At 39.9% G+C, this 18,572-nt stretch overlaps 1 protein-coding gene across 3 annotated transcripts in view; it reads left to right on the plus strand.

Moving 5' to 3' along the window:
* Positions 1-18,572, plus strand: part of LOC109834208 (katanin p80 WD40 repeat-containing subunit B1 homolog) — a 42,907-nt gene that overhangs the window by 2,743 nt on the left and 21,592 nt on the right. For all 3 annotated transcript variants that reach the window (XM_020402172.1, XM_020402173.1, XM_020402171.1), the window contains 9 exons: positions 40-157; positions 6,339-6,565; positions 6,662-6,764; positions 7,198-7,268; positions 16,588-16,662; positions 16,744-16,887; positions 16,965-17,151; positions 17,268-17,435; positions 17,550-18,272. In XM_020402172.1, the coding sequence (XP_020257761.1) occupies positions 40-157; positions 6,339-6,565; positions 6,662-6,764; positions 7,198-7,268; positions 16,588-16,662; positions 16,744-16,887; positions 16,965-17,151; positions 17,268-17,435; positions 17,550-18,272 (1,816 nt within the window). The remainder of the gene's footprint in view (positions 1-39; positions 158-6,338; positions 6,566-6,661; positions 6,765-7,197; positions 7,269-16,587; positions 16,663-16,743; positions 16,888-16,964; positions 17,152-17,267; positions 17,436-17,549; positions 18,273-18,572) is intronic.

An 18,572-nucleotide genomic window follows, 5' to 3' on the forward strand; every position in this document is an offset into this window, starting at 1 on the left:
TCCAATAACAATTGACTTCGCCTTCTATATGACTTGCAGAGCCTGCCTGGCCAGACGGGTTCAGTCCGATCGCTGACTTTTGATTCAGCAGAGGTCTTAGTGCTTGCAGCATCTTCTAATGGTACAATCAAGCTCTGGGATCTCGAAGAGGCAAAGCGTGAGTCTATTAACTATATTTACTTAAAATTAAATATATAAATGACTTACTCTTTTAATGCAGTCATGATATACTGGTACTAAACTGGATAAGTTTCTGTGGTCTCTGATGTTTTTAAATGCTGTAGCTGACTCTTTAGAAATATCTATTTCAGTCCATCTTGTATCAACTGGAAGTTCTATATTATAGACTGTCTAGGTGGATCTAGAAAATCAATGACGAGAACAAAGTGTTATCCAATATTTTGTGGGTGGGCTATATGAACTTTTTTCCTTCCATTCGTTGCTGTCAAGGGCCATCTTTTCCTGTATAAACTTACAATTTTTTAATCCATTATTAAAAAATTCCAATTTTTTGAATATATATTTGCTATGATAAGAATATAATGAATCACCAAATCCAAAATTACGCCTCTCATTTCATTATTTAGTCTATACCAACAAGTAACGACCTTAATTGACCCTTTTCTCTCCCATTTTTCTGGAAATGTCTATTTGGTGTTCTCTTGTAAATAGTTCTTCTCCTTTCAAAGTTCCCTCCACTAATCCATCCAAGTGCCCTAAAAAATCTTTTTAATTTGTCATCGACAAACATTCTTATCCCATTCATTCCGCCCTTTTCTTTCATAGTGAACTTTATATCAATATTCTTTGCAATCTACCTATATCTCTTACCTAAACATTTAGTTTTCTGCAAAGGCAATCTTTCTCCTAATCTTTATGTAGATCAATTCACCAATTCAGTATGTATACCATTCAGTTATCTTTCATGTAAGTCCTGTTAGATCTTGGATGCAAGGTCCTAACAAGTCCACTTATACTTGAAGGAGCTACCATAACCTTATCATGCATAAGCCTCTAGATCCTTTCTCTCCTATGTCCCTTTAGGCTATGTCTGTTTAGCATCATATTGGAGTACCAATCTGACACCTGCAGAGATCTAAAGAATGTTTGCTCACTTGCTAGATCACCAAGATGGGTCAATGCAGAATGCTGCCTTGAGGGAGTGCCCTATCAAACTTCCCTTGCCAACTTGATACGGGAAAATGGGAATATAAAGCAAACAAGATTCTTCGTATGATTTGGCATCGTGCCGCCATCTCTAAATCAAAGGTTACATTAGCTTTACAAAGGAACCGTTGTTGGACCTCTCTAGTCTCATGGCTTACCCTAATTTTAGCCTACACCTACTTTAACATTGTTTTGAGACCTCTACTTTCTTCTGGCCACACAAATGTTTATGATCATCCCAACTTGATTAAAAAAATACAGACCATAAGCCTTGTACAGTCCATCATTTAGGAGCAATCAATTCCTGAGTATGAGAACAACACAAGACATAATCTGCAGGCGCTATTAGCTACCATATTACTTGAAGAATAAAGAAGGAATTGAATAATTCATTTCACTATATTTCATCGTTTACATGAAGGGCTATATATAGAAGTATGTCAGCCCACTAAGATAGGAACTAACAACTAATTCAGTAACAAACTAAACAAACAGTAACAAATTAAACAAACTACAAATATCTACAAATATCTAATATGTTCCCTGATTTTCTTCTAACAAACGTAATCTTCTTTTCAACACTCCCCCTCAAGCTGGTTGGAAGATGTCTTCCATGGCCAGCTTGCTCGTCAGCTTGTCGAACAGCTTTTTTGGTAGTCCTTTTGTTAGAATGTCTGCAACCTGCTCATCTGTTGGAACATAGATCATACATATCTGTCCTCCTTCGATTTTTTCCTTGATGAAATGCTTATCCACTTCGACATGCTTTGTCTGATCATGAAGAACTGGATTGTGAGCTATTGAGATCGCTGCCTTGTTATCACAGTAGGTTTTTATCGGAGTTTGACTTTCTATCTTTAGTTCATCGAGAATCCTTTTTATCCATAGCACCTCACATATTCCATGAGCAACCGATCTGAACTCAGCTTCCGCACTACTTCTTGCCACCACACTCTGCTTCTTGCTGCGCCATGTAACCAGATTTCCTCCAACAAATGTGCAATATCCCGATGTCGAACGTCTATCAGTCAAGCTCCCTGCCCAATCAACATCCGTATATACTTCAATCTGCAGATGATTTCGTTTCTCAAACATTAGTCCTCTTCCCGGTGTTCCTTTTAGGTACTTTAGTATTCGGTAAGCAGTCTCAAAGTGTTCAGGTCCTGGTGAGTGCATAAACTGACTTACTACACTCACTGCGAAGGCTATGTCGGGACGTGTATGTGATAGGTAAATTAACCTTCCTACCAGCCGTTGAAATTGTTCTCTGTTTTTCACTTCTTCAGGTTTCGCTGGCTGAAGCTTCACATTATGTTCGATTGGTGTTTCAGCAGCCTTACAACCGAGTAGTCCTGTTTCTGACAGCAAGTCCATCACATATTTCCGCTGAGATACAAAAATTCCCTTCTTAGATCGAGCAAACTCCATTCCGAGGAAGAACTTTAGAGGTCCTAAGTCCTTGATCTCAAATTCTTTAGCAAGAGACCTTTTGAATCTTTCCTGCTCAACATGATCATCACCAGTTAGTATAATATCATCTACGTAAACAATTAAGATTGATATCTTTCCTTCCTTTGAGTGCTTGTAGAACAATGTATGATCTGATTGACTTTGAGTGTACCCGTAACCTTTGACAGTTTTTCCAAATCGTTCAAACCATGCTCGTGGCGATTGTTTTAGACCGTAAAGCGACTTCCGAAGCCTACAGACTTTCTTGCACCCTAGTTGTTCTTCAAATCCCGGGGGTAGACTCATAAACACCTCCTCTTCTAGGTCTCCGTTTAGAAATGCATTTTTCACATCTAATTGGTGTAGAGGCCAATCAAAGTTTGCAGCTAGGGATAATAGAATACGAATGGAATTGATTTTTGCAACCGGTGCGAAGGTCTCTTGGTAGTCAATCCCTTGAGTTTGTGTGTATCCTTTGGCCACTAAGCGTGCTTTATACCTTTCAACACTCCCATCAGCTCTACACTTCACAGTAAATACCCACTTGCAGCCTACGGTTTTTTTCTCCCTTGGTAAATCTACTAAATCCCAAGTCCCATTCTTCCTTAGAGCATTCATCTCTTCTATAACTGCTGATTTCCAATCTGGATTGGTTAGTGCTTCTTGGATAGTGGTTGGAATGAATAGGTTGGAGATCTTTGTGGTATACGCTTTGTGATTTTTTGACAATCTATGGTATGACACGTACTTAGCAATAGGATGATTGGTACAGCTACAGACACCTTTCCTAAGAGCTATAGGTACTTCAAGATCTGGTATAGATGGAGTAATTTCTGGTGGTAAAGATGGATTTAGCTCGGGAGAGAAAAAGTTAGACTTACTTGAGTCATGGAGTGATCCATCTGACAGAGATGAGGGTCGGCCTAGTGTTGAAGATGTTGGAAGACCACTATTTCTTTGAGTCCCTCTTCTGGTGTACACAAGAAGCTCAGGCTGAGTGTTTTTCTCCTGTATTTCCCCCTGAACAAGTATTTTTTAAGCTCGGCTGAAGTGAGTCATCGACTAGGTTTTTGGTGTTTTTTGAACTTGGTTGAATTAGAGGATTCTGGTCATTTTCAAGAGACAGAGAAGGTATAGGCAATGGAGGTATAGGTAATGGATCAATTTCCCAAAACTGGGTTTCACTCTCAATCTCCCCCTGAAGGCAGTTTTGGCGGAAGTAAGCTTGATTCTCTATGAGACATCCATGCTCACGAAGAATTTTTTGGACCGAGGGTTATAGCATTTATATCCTCTTTTATTTGGAGCATATCCTAAAAAAATACATTTTTCAGCTCTAGGATCGAGTTTGGATCGAAGTCTGCTAGGTAGATGAACATATACAATGCAACCAAATATTCGCAGAGGAAGGTCCGAAGCTAGTCTATAGTTTGGGAATATTTTTCTTAGACTCTCAAATGGTGTAGTGTATTTTAATACACGAGTTGGCATTCTATTAATCAGATACGAGGCTGTCAAGATTGCGTCTCCCCACAAATATTTTGGTACATGCATGGAAAACATGATGGCTCTAGCAACTTCAAGGAGATGGCGATTTTTTCTTTCTGCTATGCCATTTTGCTGAGGGGTATCACTACATGTGGAATGATGTTGAATTCCTTTTTCTTGAAGAAAGGTTCCTAACATTTCATTAAAATATTCTGTTCCATTGTCAGAATGAAGAATTTGTATTTGTGTTTGAAATTGGTTTTCAATCATGTAAAAGAAATTCTTGAATATTTTTTTCACTTCAGATTTTTCGCTCATCAGATATACCCAACACAACCTAGTATGATCATCTATGAAGGTTACAAACCACTTTTTTCCGGATAAAGTTGACACCCTTGATGGTCCCCAAACGTCACTATGAACAAGATGAAAAGGTTTTGATGCACAATATGGTTTGACTTTATATGTAGTACGATGACTTTTTGATAAATGACAACTTTCACATTCAAATGAAGAACAATCGATGTTTTTAAACAATGATGGAAACAAATACTTCAAATAGGGAAAACTCGGGTGTCCTAATCTAAGATGCCAGAGCATTATTTTTTCATGAACAGAAAGAGAACTCATACTGGAACTGAGTCCTTGAGCTTGTTTATTGCCGAATTGGTCATCATCAAAGAAATAGAGACCATCCACCATCTTAGCACTGCCAATCATCGTCCCCGTAGTCTGGTCCTGAAATTCACAATGAGAATCAAAGAATATGACACGACAGTTAGAATCTCTAGAACGAGAGAGCACAAGGGTTCCTACCTGTTTGAGCCAAGGAACTACTAGGAATACCAGATTCGGAATTGGATTTCAGCAGCTTTAGAAGGAGATTCATCTGTTGTTTGTTGAAAGGACTGGTGTTGGAGTTTGCTTCATTTGCGGCTGCTGTTGGACGCTGAAACTTCTTTCCAGGCTTGCCACTCTTCCAATTTGCTGGTTTTCCATGGATCTTCCAACACGTCTCGCGAGTATGTCGGGGTTTGTTGCAGAAATCGCACCAAATTCTCGGTTTTTCATCTCCACGTCGCTGAGAATTTTGATTTCTGCTCACATTGGCCTCGGCAGTAAGTAGGGCAGAATTTTCCATCGGTGCTACTGCTTCCTTCTTTCCCAGCATAACATTGCGACGACTCTGTTCTCGCCTTACTTCAGCAAATACTTCCTCGAGTGAAGGAAATGACCCACGCCCAATAATTCTACCTCGCACTTCGTCGAGTTTTACCTTCAAACCTACAAGGAATTTAAAGATCCGATCATTCTCCACCATCTTTCGATGGTGCTTGTAGTCGTCTGGCGATTTCCACTCATAGTTGTTGAACATGTCGAGATCCTGCCAAAGTCTCTTGAGCATGTGAAAATACTTGGTGACAGTGTCGTCTTTCTGCCGGATCTCTCCAAGTTGGAGCTGCAGCTCATACACTTGCGATTGATTACCTAGATCAGAGTACATCTGATGAATGCTGTCCCAAAGCTCCCACGCAGTCGGGTAGTTCATGTAGTTAGAGGCGATGTCTTCATTCATGGAGTTGACAAGCCACGCCATCACCATTGAATTTTCTGCATCCCAGGTCGCATACGTCGCCTCTTCAATTGCGGGAGCCTTCTTGTCTCTAGTCAGGTAGCCGATCTTGCCTCTTCCTCGAATCGCCATTCGTATGGACATCGACCACCGTAAGAAATTATCGCCATTAAGGCGAATACTGGTGATCTGGAAGGACTGAGATTCATGACCAGAGGGTCGGTTTTCTTGTGAGGGAGGATTTGTGGTTTCTGAAGATATATCTGACATGGTTATAGGTGAGGATAAGGAGGGGTTGCTGGAATAAGTCCAGAAAAAAAATTTCTAATGAGCGGAACAATATTCCTGCTCTGATACCAACTTGAAGAATAAAGAAGGAATTGAATAATTCATTTCACTATATTTCATCGTTTACATGAAGGGCTATATATAGAAGTATGTCAGCCCACTAAGATAGGAACTAACAACTAATTCAGTAACAAACTAAACAAACAGTAACAAATTAAACAAACTACAAATATCTACAAATATCTAATCTGTTCCCTGATTTTCTTCTAACAAACGTAATCTTCTTTTCAACAATATTACTATTGGTAATGAAATGAGAATGAAGCATGCGCTATAAGTATCTAACTCCTATATTGTTGTTCTTGAAGTGTAGTCATCCGGTCAATCACAGGGCACAAATCCAATTGCTCAGCTGTTGAATTCCATCCATTTGGTGAATTCTTTGCATCTGGCTCTTCTGATACTGATCTTAAGATCTGGGATATTAGAAAGAAGGGATGTATTCATACTTACAAGGGGCACACACGGGGCATCAGAACAATTAGATTTACCCCAGATGGGCGATGGGTAGTTACTGGTGGAGATGATCATGTGGTGAAGGTAGAATTAGGTTGCACTACTTGTGCATTGCTATTTTTTCTTTAACTGAAAAGTGTACTAAAGCTAATCTGAAGCTATTTCACATTGTCTGGACAGTTATGGGATTTGACAGCTGGGAAGCTCCTGCATGACTTTAAGTTCCATAATGGAACAATCCGGTGCATGGATTTTCATCCACAAGAGTTTCTTCTTGCAACAGGTATATTCCTAAGCTATGAGGATCAGAATACCCATCTTAGTCTCTATCTCAGGAACTTATATCATTTATCTAGCTTCTAGCTATTTGTCTACAGGATGTTCAAATGTTAACTTAATGCTTCTAATGTTATTCTACAAGTTATTGGTATTTTCTTGCTCTGGAACTGGTGCATAATTATTTCCATGTTTGCATTATGTGCAAATAAGGAAAACATGCAGTGGTAACCATCCATTTTCAGCAAATTCTTAGAATCTCTGGTTTCAATTAATTATCTCATTACTGTGTTTGTCTTGTGCTATAGAGTAATATGGTAGCTTGCAAGTGTTTACTTTTTGTCGTAAATATTCTCATCTGCACAATAAAATGGTCAAGCATTTTCTATGCCACTTGCAGCATTGTGTGTTCTGACAAGTTGCTTTGTTAATACATTCAGGGTCAGCAGATCGAACTGTAAATTTCTGGGACTTGGAAACATTTGAACTTATTGGTTCAGCTGGACCTGAGGTATGCAAAACTTCATGTCATCTTTAGAAGAACATATTGTCAATTGCATGTCAAGATTTTTGTACTTACTATTTTGTAATGTGTCCAAATTTAGTTGCGCATAAGAAAGAGAACTAGAAAGTGGGCTTTTATACGAGACTAGATCCAATATCTACTATATGACAGTGTTGTGTTTGTAGTTTAAATTCATTATCATGATGCTAAATGATTTGTTCGAAACTTAAGCCTGCTTAAGTCTACAAATGACATGTAGCAAAACCCTATCCGAAGGTTGTAGTGATACAGGATGTCACCAAAGGTCTGATAACTGACAATGATGGCATAGATGGAGTTAGCTTAGGGACGCTAAACGAAATCAAAGACAGTTTGTCTCATTACGTTTTTTGGCACAGTAGTAAGATCCTATAACTGTGCACAAAGGGGCAGCATAGTCTTACAACTTGAAACTGAACAGTGGACTACTATGCTGTAAATGTTGGAGCATAAGCGCTTTTTAATCAGTAACATTTCTCTCCATTAAGTAGTGAACCTGTCAATAACAATAATAGCAGCAAGAAAAGTGAGAACAAACAGTAACAGTCATACTCAGCATGCCATTAGAAGCGAAAGATTGAGAGTTTAATCTGTAGCTTAAGCTTTGTAACCAATAATACAACCCCATCTGCCAACTACTCAAGAGAAGAAAGAAGAATCTCCAAGGAAATTAATACAGAAAATTGGTTTTCTTTTTGAATATATTAATATGGAAAACTTCACCAAATATTCAGGTCAAATGGTTGCTCAATGTTGTCAAACCAACTATTCTCGAGTCGGGGGGCTTGAAGGCCACACCAATTTTCCATGTACACTAAATAACAGTATTCAAACATAAATCAAATATTTTAGATCCAAGCTCTTAGAAAAAGCATAATATCTATTGGCATTGCATTTGAGTTTCTAAGAAAGAAACGCGTCTACAAAAGATTAATTATTTATGTTTTAATTCTCAAAACAAAATGTTCATAGCAAATGAAACTTGCCTGCATATCTGTCTCTGTGCAAAGTGCATTGGTAGCAAGAGCTGCAGCTACTGTCTGCTCTTGTTATGGTATTGCTGCCTTTTCGCCAAGTTATTGAACCTATAGGTGTTAGTGATGGTGATGTTGTATCCCACTTTTGGTTGGTTAGCAACAATAAATACTGTGCTGAATAGAGAAATGGATATAATATGTGATCCTTGTCCTTGTATCTTTTCATAGATGTCTTCATGATACATATTAGACACAGATCCTTGCATACCTAGTGTGTATATTTGGGAGAGGCTTTGGGTAAAATATTTTAGATCCTGTTTTCCATTGGTTTCAATATTGCGGACCCGGTTTTTATATTCCACTGCATTCAAGTTGATTGCATCATCTAAAGTAACTATAAATTTAAAAATAAAAGCATAAATTCCATCATCTATGCATCTAGCAAATGCAATGGATGGTTGGAATTGTTCTATTTAGATAGATCTATAGTTTCATGCATAAATAATACTAGTGTGAACACCGTGTAAAGCACTGAATGTTTTTTTCATGCTACAGTAATCCTAGGCTTAACTGCTACAGTATTTTTTTGGGTTTTCGAATTGTTGCGCTACAGTATCCCCGCGTGCTACAATAATTTTTTTTTCATACAGCGTGTCTAGTCTCATGTTTACTACAGTAATAATGCTACAATAAATGTCATTTAATGTAGCATTACTGTAGCGTGAATAGTGAATCTTGTGTTCTCCCATTTGTATAGAGGAATAGATTCTACACTTTTATACTAACCAAGTCCCATTTAAGCTGCTCATTTGCCCTTTGATGGTGAATCTTTTCATATGAACATCGACTTGAATGGGGAAGTTTGACTTGATCCTTATGGAAGTGGCAAAAGTCTATCTCCCTCTTTATTTATCCACTAAGTAAGCCAGATATTCCAACTCTTTCTGCATAATTTTAGGATCTTGAGGGTATGAGTTTAATATAGATAGAGGGAGCTACAAAATTGAATACTGCATTTTATATTCTTCTGTGCTCGTGTTTGATACGGGTGTATCTTCTCTTCGAAACTTAGCGATCCTCATGAGAGCTTGAGGATAGATGATTCTCATGGTAGTTTGAGAATAGAGGTGTAAAACAGCACAGTGGAACACAGGTTGAAGCGTGAAACGAGACGGCGAATCGAAGAATCAAATCATCCAGTTTTCAGCCCGTGAGTCGACTCATAACAGTCATGAGTAGACGCATCAGGTTGAGTCGACTCATGTCTGTCATAAGTCGACTCATAAAACTCAACCGTTTTGTCAAAAGTATCTGACGAGTCGACTCATCACTGTATGAGTCTACCCATGTGCCATGAGTCGACTCATGACTGTCATGAGTCGGCTTCGTACCCATGTGTCATGAGTCGACTTATGACTGTCATGAGTCAACTCACGAAGCCTAACAGATGTTGACATAGTTTCTGACCAGTCGACTCATGATGTCATGAGTCGACCCATATGACATGAGTCGACTCATATATGCACGTGAGTCGACTCATCGATGGTTTTCTTGTTCGTTTGAGTTTCTGTCTGCATGAATTTCTGTGGGGTTTGAGCTTGGTTATTTACGACTTTGCCATCCACGTTGTTCCACATATAAAAGGGATTGTTTTAGGGTTTTAAAACAATCAAGAGAGATTAGATTGTATTGGGAGAATTGAGAGAGACTGTTCTTTAATTCTAGTAAGATTGTGAGAGATTGTAAGTTATTTTATTCTCATAATCTAGAGAAGGTATTTTCCTTCGTCACCACTGAATTATTATTGTGTTCTTGTTATTTTCTTCTTAACCCACCTTTGATAATTACGCGATTAAAGGTGCTTGCACGACAACTCGTATCAAATTGGTATCAGAGCGATCAGATCCTGTGGAAGGGGCATCCTGTGTATGATCCTGACTCGATCGTAATACAAGAAGCTAGGCGAGATTCTTATTTCATTGGAAGGAGTTCAGAAATTAAGAAAGAAGAATATGACTGAAGGAGATAGTTCAGTAAGGCTAGATGCATTGGAGAAGCAGATGGAGACAATGGGTTCGACCCTCGTGCAACTCGTTAATCTTGTCCAAGATAAAAAAAAACAAGAAGGAATCTTTTTCGAAAGGCAAAAAGAAACTTATGGAGTCTGATAGAGAAGGTGAGGATTCTGATTCAGATGAGAAGGCCTGTATTGTTAAGTCTGTTTCACATCAAGGCGGTAAGGGTTCTTACCAAAATTTGAAGATAGACTTCAAAGTGGAGATTCTTGTGTATGACGGGAGTGTCAACGTCCAGAGGCTTGATGATTTGATCGAGCGGATGGAGACCTATTTCACACTCTACGGATATTCATCCAAGGAGAAGCTCGTGTTCGCGACATTGAAGCTTTCGGGGCATGCATTGACATGGTAAAAATCCTATTACAAGCAGGAGAAGAAGACAGTGTCGTGAAACAAGTTCAAGAAATTACTTAGGAAGCAATTCTATCCGGTAGGGTTCCTCAAAGAACGTTGGTACAAATGGTACGAGTTGTGCCAACGGTTCAACCAGATCGTTCAAGAGTATATGACGGAGTTCCAGCAGCAGACGATGATCCTCAACATCGCAACAGAGAAATATCCTATTTTTATGAAGTATATGACGGGTCTAAACGAATATATCCGGAAGGAGATGAGGTTTTTCATAGTTGAGTTCATTGCAGATGCGAGTGTGAAGGCCATTGCCATTGAGGGTAGGTAAAAAAAGGGCAACGAAACGAAGGAAGACTCCAAACAGACGGGAGACAAGTCGAGTGGCTCTCAGCCTAAGGAAGAGAAGAAGAAGGATGATTCGGGAAAAATAGGATTGACATGTAATCACTGTAAACAGACAGAACACGTAGCTGATCGTTGTTGGGAGAAGTATCCTCATCTGAAGCCAAAAAGATTGAAGAAAAAGAAGGAGAAGAAGGCATATGTAGTAGCTCAGGGTCCGAAGAAAGTTCCCGGGATGACAATACCCAATAGCAGTCTCAACCTTATGGAGGGAAAGCAGAACACGACGGAGGACGAAGACCTGAGGGAGCAGCTCTTTGTTTTGAAATTACAGATCAAGATCAGTTTAGTTGATGCCATAGTGGATCCAGAGAGCTAGAAGAATTTGATATCTAAGGCATTGATACAGAAGCTGAGATTAAAGACGGTTAAACATCCGAAACCCTATCCTTTAGGGTGGATTCAGAAGGAGACGGGATTGAGTGTGATCAACCAATATACTTTTAGATTTGCACTCCACGAGTCGTATATCGACGAGGTCACATGCGACGTCGTTCCGTTGGATGTTTGCCAAGTGATACTGGGCAATCCTTATTTATAGGATAGATATACGGTCTATGATAGATGGGCCCAGAAGTATACATTTACCAAAGATGGCGAACAATTCATTTTTCGTTCGGCGTCTCTTCCTCAGGAGACGAGTTTGGTGACGGTGACTCGGGCGAAGAGGTTGGTGAATACAAGCAAGAAGTTTGTATTATTATTCATTAGGCCTTATGAGGAGAAGCTGAGTAGGATGTGCTTGACTACCCTGAGCAAACTTTAGGAAGGAGATCTTGACAGGTTGAAGGCCAAGTACGAGGACTTGTTTTCGGAGATCACGATATTACCACCACGGCGAGGTATGGAGCATGAGATTATGTTGACCGACGAGAGTTCCTTGTCGAATATAGGTCTATACTGAACATCTGTAGAGGAGTCTAAGGAGATCAAGAGACAAGTTCAGGAGCTTTTGGAGACAGGAGTAATGGCGCCGAGTTGTTCGCCTTACGAGTCTCTAGTATTATTGGTGCCCAAAAAGGATGGAGGTTGGTGCATGTGCGTGGATTACCGGGCACTCAATAAGATAACCATTAAGAATCGTTACCCATTACCACGGATTGACGATCTCATGGATCAGTTGGAGGGAGTACGGTTCTTCACGAAGTTAGATTTGAACTCTGGCTACCATCAGGTGAAGATTCGGGAGGATGACACTTGGAAGATTGCGTTCAAGACCAAGCAGAGCCTATTCGAGTGGTTGGTGATGCTGTTTGGTTTGTGCAACACTCCGGCTATCTTTATGAGGCTTATGAATGATTTGTTGCGACCCTTTATAGAAGACTTTGTGATAGTTTACCTTGATGACATCTTGGTGTACAGCAGGACTTGGGAGGAGCATCTTGTTCATGTTGAGAAAGTGTTTGAAGTGCTGCAGAATGGACAACTGAAACTTAATGGGAAGAAATGCGAGTTTGGGAAGGATGAGTTGGTGTATCTCGGCTTCATCGTGGGGAATGGCTAACGAAGGATAGATCCAAGTAAGGTGACGGTGATCACAAAGTGACCGACACCTAGGACAGTGACGGAGGTGAGAAGCTTCATAGGGGCTTGCCAGTACTTGCGCAAGTTCATTCGATATTTTTCGATTTATGCGACACCTTTGCATGGCCTTACGAAGGCGAATGTTTAGTTCGTGTGGGGTAGGGCGCATAAGGAAGCTTTTCAGCTACTGAAGAAGATCTCGGAGGCACCAGTGTTAGTTTTGTCGAATTTGCAGATGACCTTCGAGGTGGAGACCGACGCTTCTAGTTATGCTATGGGCGTTGTGTTGATTCTGGATGGTAAGCCAGTGGAGTATCATTCAGAGATATTTACGAGTGCTATTCAAAACTACCCCACCTACGATAAGGAGTTTTATGTATTTTATCAAGCGATCAAACATTAGAGGGTGTATTTATTGGGTAAGGAGGTGGTTGTGCATTCATATCACAAACCATTGAAATTTCTACATGCCCAGACGAAGCTGCAGCAGGCTCAACACATGATGTGGATTTCCTATTTGATGGCGTTCAATATTATTATTAGGTACAAGAAGGGGACAACGAACAAGTTAGCCGATATGTTATCTCGTCCACCAGTGAGGGCACTTTCGGTGGCGATACGTATTTAGTTCTTGGTTCCTTAGCAGTATGTGCAGATATACACATCGATTTCAGTAGTGTGTTTGAGCGGGCGACGGCTGGTCGAAAGGGGGAGTATAAGATTGGTGAGGATGGTTTGGTGTATCGTGGGACGTCGCTTTGTATTCCGGAGGACGGCGACCGATTACAGTGGATTCGGGAAGCACATACATCACGTGTGCAAGGTCATTTTCGGATTCAGAAGACGCTTCTCAATCTACGGCGCCATGTCTTTTGGCCAAAGATGTTGGAGGATGTCACTAAGTATGTTGGAAGGTGTAAGCTATGTTGTATTTCGAAACCTTCCAATAGGAAACGAGGATTGTATCTACCATTGTCGGTACCTTTGAGACCGTGTGAGAGTATTTCTATGGATTTCTTAGGATGATTGCCAACGACCAAGCGAGGACATGGTTATTTGTTCGTTGTGATGGACTGGTTCAGCAAGATGGTGATCTTGATTCCTTGTAAGAAGACCGTGACGGGAGCGGGTGCAGCGCAATTGTTCTTTGAGCATGTGTGAAAGCACTTTGGGTTGCCGAATTCGATTATTTCAGATCGAGATAGCCGGTTTCTTGGATATTTTTAGGATTCTTTGTGGAGCTTGATGGACATTAGGTTGAAGAAGATCACGACATTCCATCCACAAACAAACGAACAAACAGAAGTGATTAATCGGACTATGGTGCACATGTTGAGAGGATATAATTCTTGGCATCCCAATACTTGGGATGAGAGTTTATCATATCTTCAGTTTGCGTTTAATCGGGTTATTCATGGATCTTCGGGGAAATTACCGTTTGAGACTTGTTATGGGTTTTTACCTCCGAGTCTGTTTGATCTCATGTTTTCAAGTGAAGCTACGGCCGACGGCAAGGAAGGGAGTGAAAGGCAACGAGCTCAGCGATTTTTGGAGAAGATTGCACATATTCATGCCACGGTGGAAGCACAATTGAAGAAATCACAAGCCAAGTACAAGGTGAAGCATGATCAACATCGGGTTCCTTGTAACTTTGGCATAGGCGACATGATATGACTGAAATTAAGTAAGGAGAAGCTAAAGGGAGAAGGGAAGAAGTTAAAACTTATACGTTATGGTCCGTTTCGGATTCTCGATCAGATTGGTGACAACGCCTTCAGGCTGGATTTGTCACCTTACTTAGGCATGTATTCAGTGATCAATGCCGAATATTTAAGTTGTTTGAGCCTCCATTGCTGGATGATGAAGGTGACGACAAGGTGATCTTATCGCATGTTGAAGACTTGTGGTTTGATAGAGAAGAGCCGCTGAAAGAAGATTGTATTTTGGAACAGAAGACGATCACGACGAGGCGGGGGACGAAGGAGTCGTTTCTCATTGGACGTCAATGTCAGGTTCCTAGCAAGGCTAAGTGGTTCAACAGGGAAGGTGGAGCTCGTGAGTTTCCTCAGCTGAAGTTCTAACTTGAACGAGACTTCAAGTTTCTAAAGGGGGGATCCATGATACGTGTGTATTTTTTTTTTCGGAACTTAGCGATCCTCATGGGAGCTTGAGGATAGATGATTCTCATGGTAGCTTGAGAATAGAGGTGTAAAACAGCACAGTGGAATGCATGTTGAAGCGTGGAACGAGACGGTGAATCGAAGAATCGAAGCATCTAGTTTTTAGCCCGTGAGTCGACTCATAACAGTCATGAGTCGACTCATCAGGTTGAGTCGACTCATGCTTGTCATAAGTCGACTCATGAAACTCAGCTGTTTTGTCAAAAGTCTCTGACCAGTCGACTCATCACTGTATGAGTCGACCCATGTGTCATGAGTCGACCCAGTCGACTCATCACTGTATGAGTCGACCCATGTGTCATGAGTCGACTCATGACTGTCATGAGTCGACCCATATGACATGAGTCGACCCATATGACATGAGTCGACCCATATGACATGAGTCGACTCATACATGCACGTGAGTCGACTTATCGATAGTTTCCTGGTTCGTTTGGGTTTCAGTCTGCACGAATTTCTGTGGGGTTTGGGCTCGGTTATTTATGACTTTGCCATCAACGTTGTTCCACATATAAAAGGGATTGTTTTAGGTTTTAAAACAATCAGGAGAGATTAGATTGTATTGGGAGAATTGAGAGGGATTGTTCTTCAATTCTAGTAAGATTGTGAGAGATTGTAAGTTATTTTATTCTCATAATCTAGAGAAGGTATTTTTCTTCACCACCACTGAATTGTTCTTGTGTTCTTGTTATTTTCTTCTTAACCCACCTTTGATAATTCCCCGATCAAAGGTGCTCGCATGGCGACTCGTATCAGTGTTTCATGCCCAATGCATATCAGGTGTTTGCTTATCTGATTTCTTCATTCGAGCTAATTGTTGACGTGTCCATATGCTCCCTCAATTCCAGTGATGCTGGAACTCGCTAGAATTGTCTAGCAACCATCATCAAGGTTAGGTTATCGGATCACCATTAGGGACAGTCAAAGACTACTGTGCATGTCATTCTGTCATTGTGAAATGTGAACAAATGGAGAGCAACCATTTTCTAACCGTTGATCCATGAACTGAACTTCTTCACTATCATATGAAGTTGGGCAGTCTTGTTTCAGGTGTTTCTTTTTCAGGAAAATTTGGAAATCTTGTGAGTGAATTTTTTTTAATAAATATATGATTATGTTTTGGGAGGTCCTGGGAGAGGGTTTAAGCAAAGGCGAAACTTGCAAAGTCGCACCCTATACTCCATCTTTTCTATACAGTAATGTTATCTATTTGTTGTTGCCTGTGGATGTTAGCCTTTGTAGTGGTTGATTTGACCGCTTGTACCTCTGTGTTTTTTCTCTTGCCTGTCTTCTGTCTTTCTGGTTTTCCAATTACACAAATTGGAGTTTATTCTCAAGACATCAGACTTTAAAAAATGAAAAAAAAACAATGGGGGTCCTAGTACAGAAGTAGCACATCTCAGTTCTTACAAGTTCTGAAGAATGTAACAAATCTACAGATTATGCTCTTCCTATAAGTATTATGCTCTATGATCAAACAATAATTGTGTTCCTTTGTTTGAAATATTTGGGTACTTTTTTTTTCAGAAGTTTACCTCAGGACTACAGCGGTATATAACAGAGGGTGTCTGTCTCGATAATTTAACCCAAAATTGTTTCACATGTCTTCTTATATTTTTTTTCATTGTATTTTTTTAGCAGTGAATTTTGTTGCGCAGATATTTGCTGTTTTGACTAACGAGTTAGTTCTTTGTTGGAGTTCATTACTAGGAAGTTCTCAATTGCTATTATGCGTGTAGGCCCTCTTGTCATTTGTTTTTTATCCCCACCTCAGGCTACAGGTGTGCGTTCCATGGTCTTTCACCCTGATGGAAAAACTTTATTCTGTGGGTTAGATGAAGCATTAAAGGTAAATATTTTTCTGCATTTCATTTATCTGCTATGTTTTCAATAGGTATCATTTGTTAAACTTCATGATTTCCATTGTTAGGTTTTCTCCTGGGAACCCATAAGATCTCATGATTTTGTTGATATGGGCTGGTCCACGTTGGGGGATCTCAGTATATATGAAGGAAAACTTTTGGGTTGCTCCTATCATCAAAGTCGAATTGGAGTGTGGGTCGCTGATATATCGGTAAATACCTACCTCGAAGAAATATGTATAATCTAACTTTCTGTTCTTTTTTAAACTAAACAGCTCCCCCTTCTCAGCTTATTGGACCATATGCAGATGGCATCATACCCAAGAATAATGGGCTTATAGATCCTGTAAATATTTATGAGAAAGATCATCCTATTAAACTTGAAAGCTGTACAAATTCTAGTATGATATTGGTTCCAGGACCTCCTGATCATGGAGGCAAAACTAAAGAGACAATAAAATGTTCATTGAACTTATGTAAGTGAAGATCTACCTAATATCCATTTATTTATCAAGTTTTAAAGAGTGTGTTTATTTTCTGCAAAAAGATTCCTCTTATTGACTTCTCCCTCTTTTTGTGTTATGTTAAAAAGCTAATGTCTACAGCCAAGGAGTTCTGGAAAAGGAGCCTGTAAAGATTTATGAGAAAGATCATCCTATTAAACTAGAAAGCTGTACAAATTCTAGTATGATAGTGGTTCCAGGACCTCCTGATTGTGGAGGGAAAACTAACGATACAATGAAAGGTTCATTGAACTTATGTACGTGAAAATGTACCTTATATCCATTTATTTACCTAGTTTTAAAGAGTGCATTTATTTTCTGCAAGTAACTACTCGTATTGACTTCTTTCTCTTTTTGTGTTGTGTTTAAAGCTAACGTCTGCAGCCAAGGAGTTTCGGAAAAGGAAGCTATCTGTTCAACAAAAGCAACCCACTTACCTTCAACTGGATTTGGAAGGAATAATGTCTCTATGAGCTGTCATAATACTCCACAAAAGTTCAATTCAAAAATTTCTTCAAAAGTTCCGACCCTAAATTCCACTGCTTTCAGCATCAGTAAGACTACAGAAGTTCCTCCTGTTACACCGAACAAGATGGAATCCAGTTTAGCATCTAGGGAAAAGCGGTTGGTTTCAAGTGCATCCAGAGTAAATAGTCGACGATCTCTAAAGAAGGGCACTGTGGTGGAGTTGGATGTTGTAAGTAATACCAAAGCAACTGGTACATCTGTTTCGTTACCTGTTTTTGTACCAAGAGATCACCAAGATTCAGAAAGTGTTGATTGCTCAAGAAAAGTTACCAATGCTACTGAAGTAAAAGTTCATAGTACCACATCTGGCAAGGTACATCTCATGCGGCAGCCATCATTTTGTGGTGATAGAAGCGATGGTCAACATTTCATGACTAGGTCCAGGCCTTCTAGTAGTTCAAGCACTGGCTCAGGAAGCGTGGACTCTAGTTCTGTCCTCAGGTTTGTGGTGAACGGTGGAACACTAAGCCCTGACAACTCGAACAGTACAGGGATAGGAAATGTTGCTAAGAAATTTGAAAGAATTACGTCACCGGAGCAGCCTGTACAATTGCACAAGAAAAAAGGTGAAATTTGATTTTGCATTGGTCATTATCATGAATGTTTATTTAATCTTTTGTCATTGTTACATGTACTTTTCACATTTTTGTCCAATTGCAGATTTTTTGCCTTATTTCTATGATAATGTAACTTCCCAACATATTGGCTTTTCTATTAGCCTTTCTGTTATGTGACCGGGACAGGAGTAAATAGGCCTAGGTCACCAAGCTATTATCATTGTTTAGTCAGGTTTTTTAGCAACTTATTGCGGCACCTCTTTGTCTATGTAGGAGACATTCTTTCGGTTTTTTTTTGGCCGGGGGGGG

This window comes from Asparagus officinalis, chromosome 3, assembly GCF_001876935.1.
Source record: "Asparagus officinalis chromosome 3, Aspof.V1, whole genome shotgun sequence".
NCBI lineage: Eukaryota > Viridiplantae > Streptophyta > Magnoliopsida > Asparagales > Asparagaceae > Asparagus > Asparagus officinalis.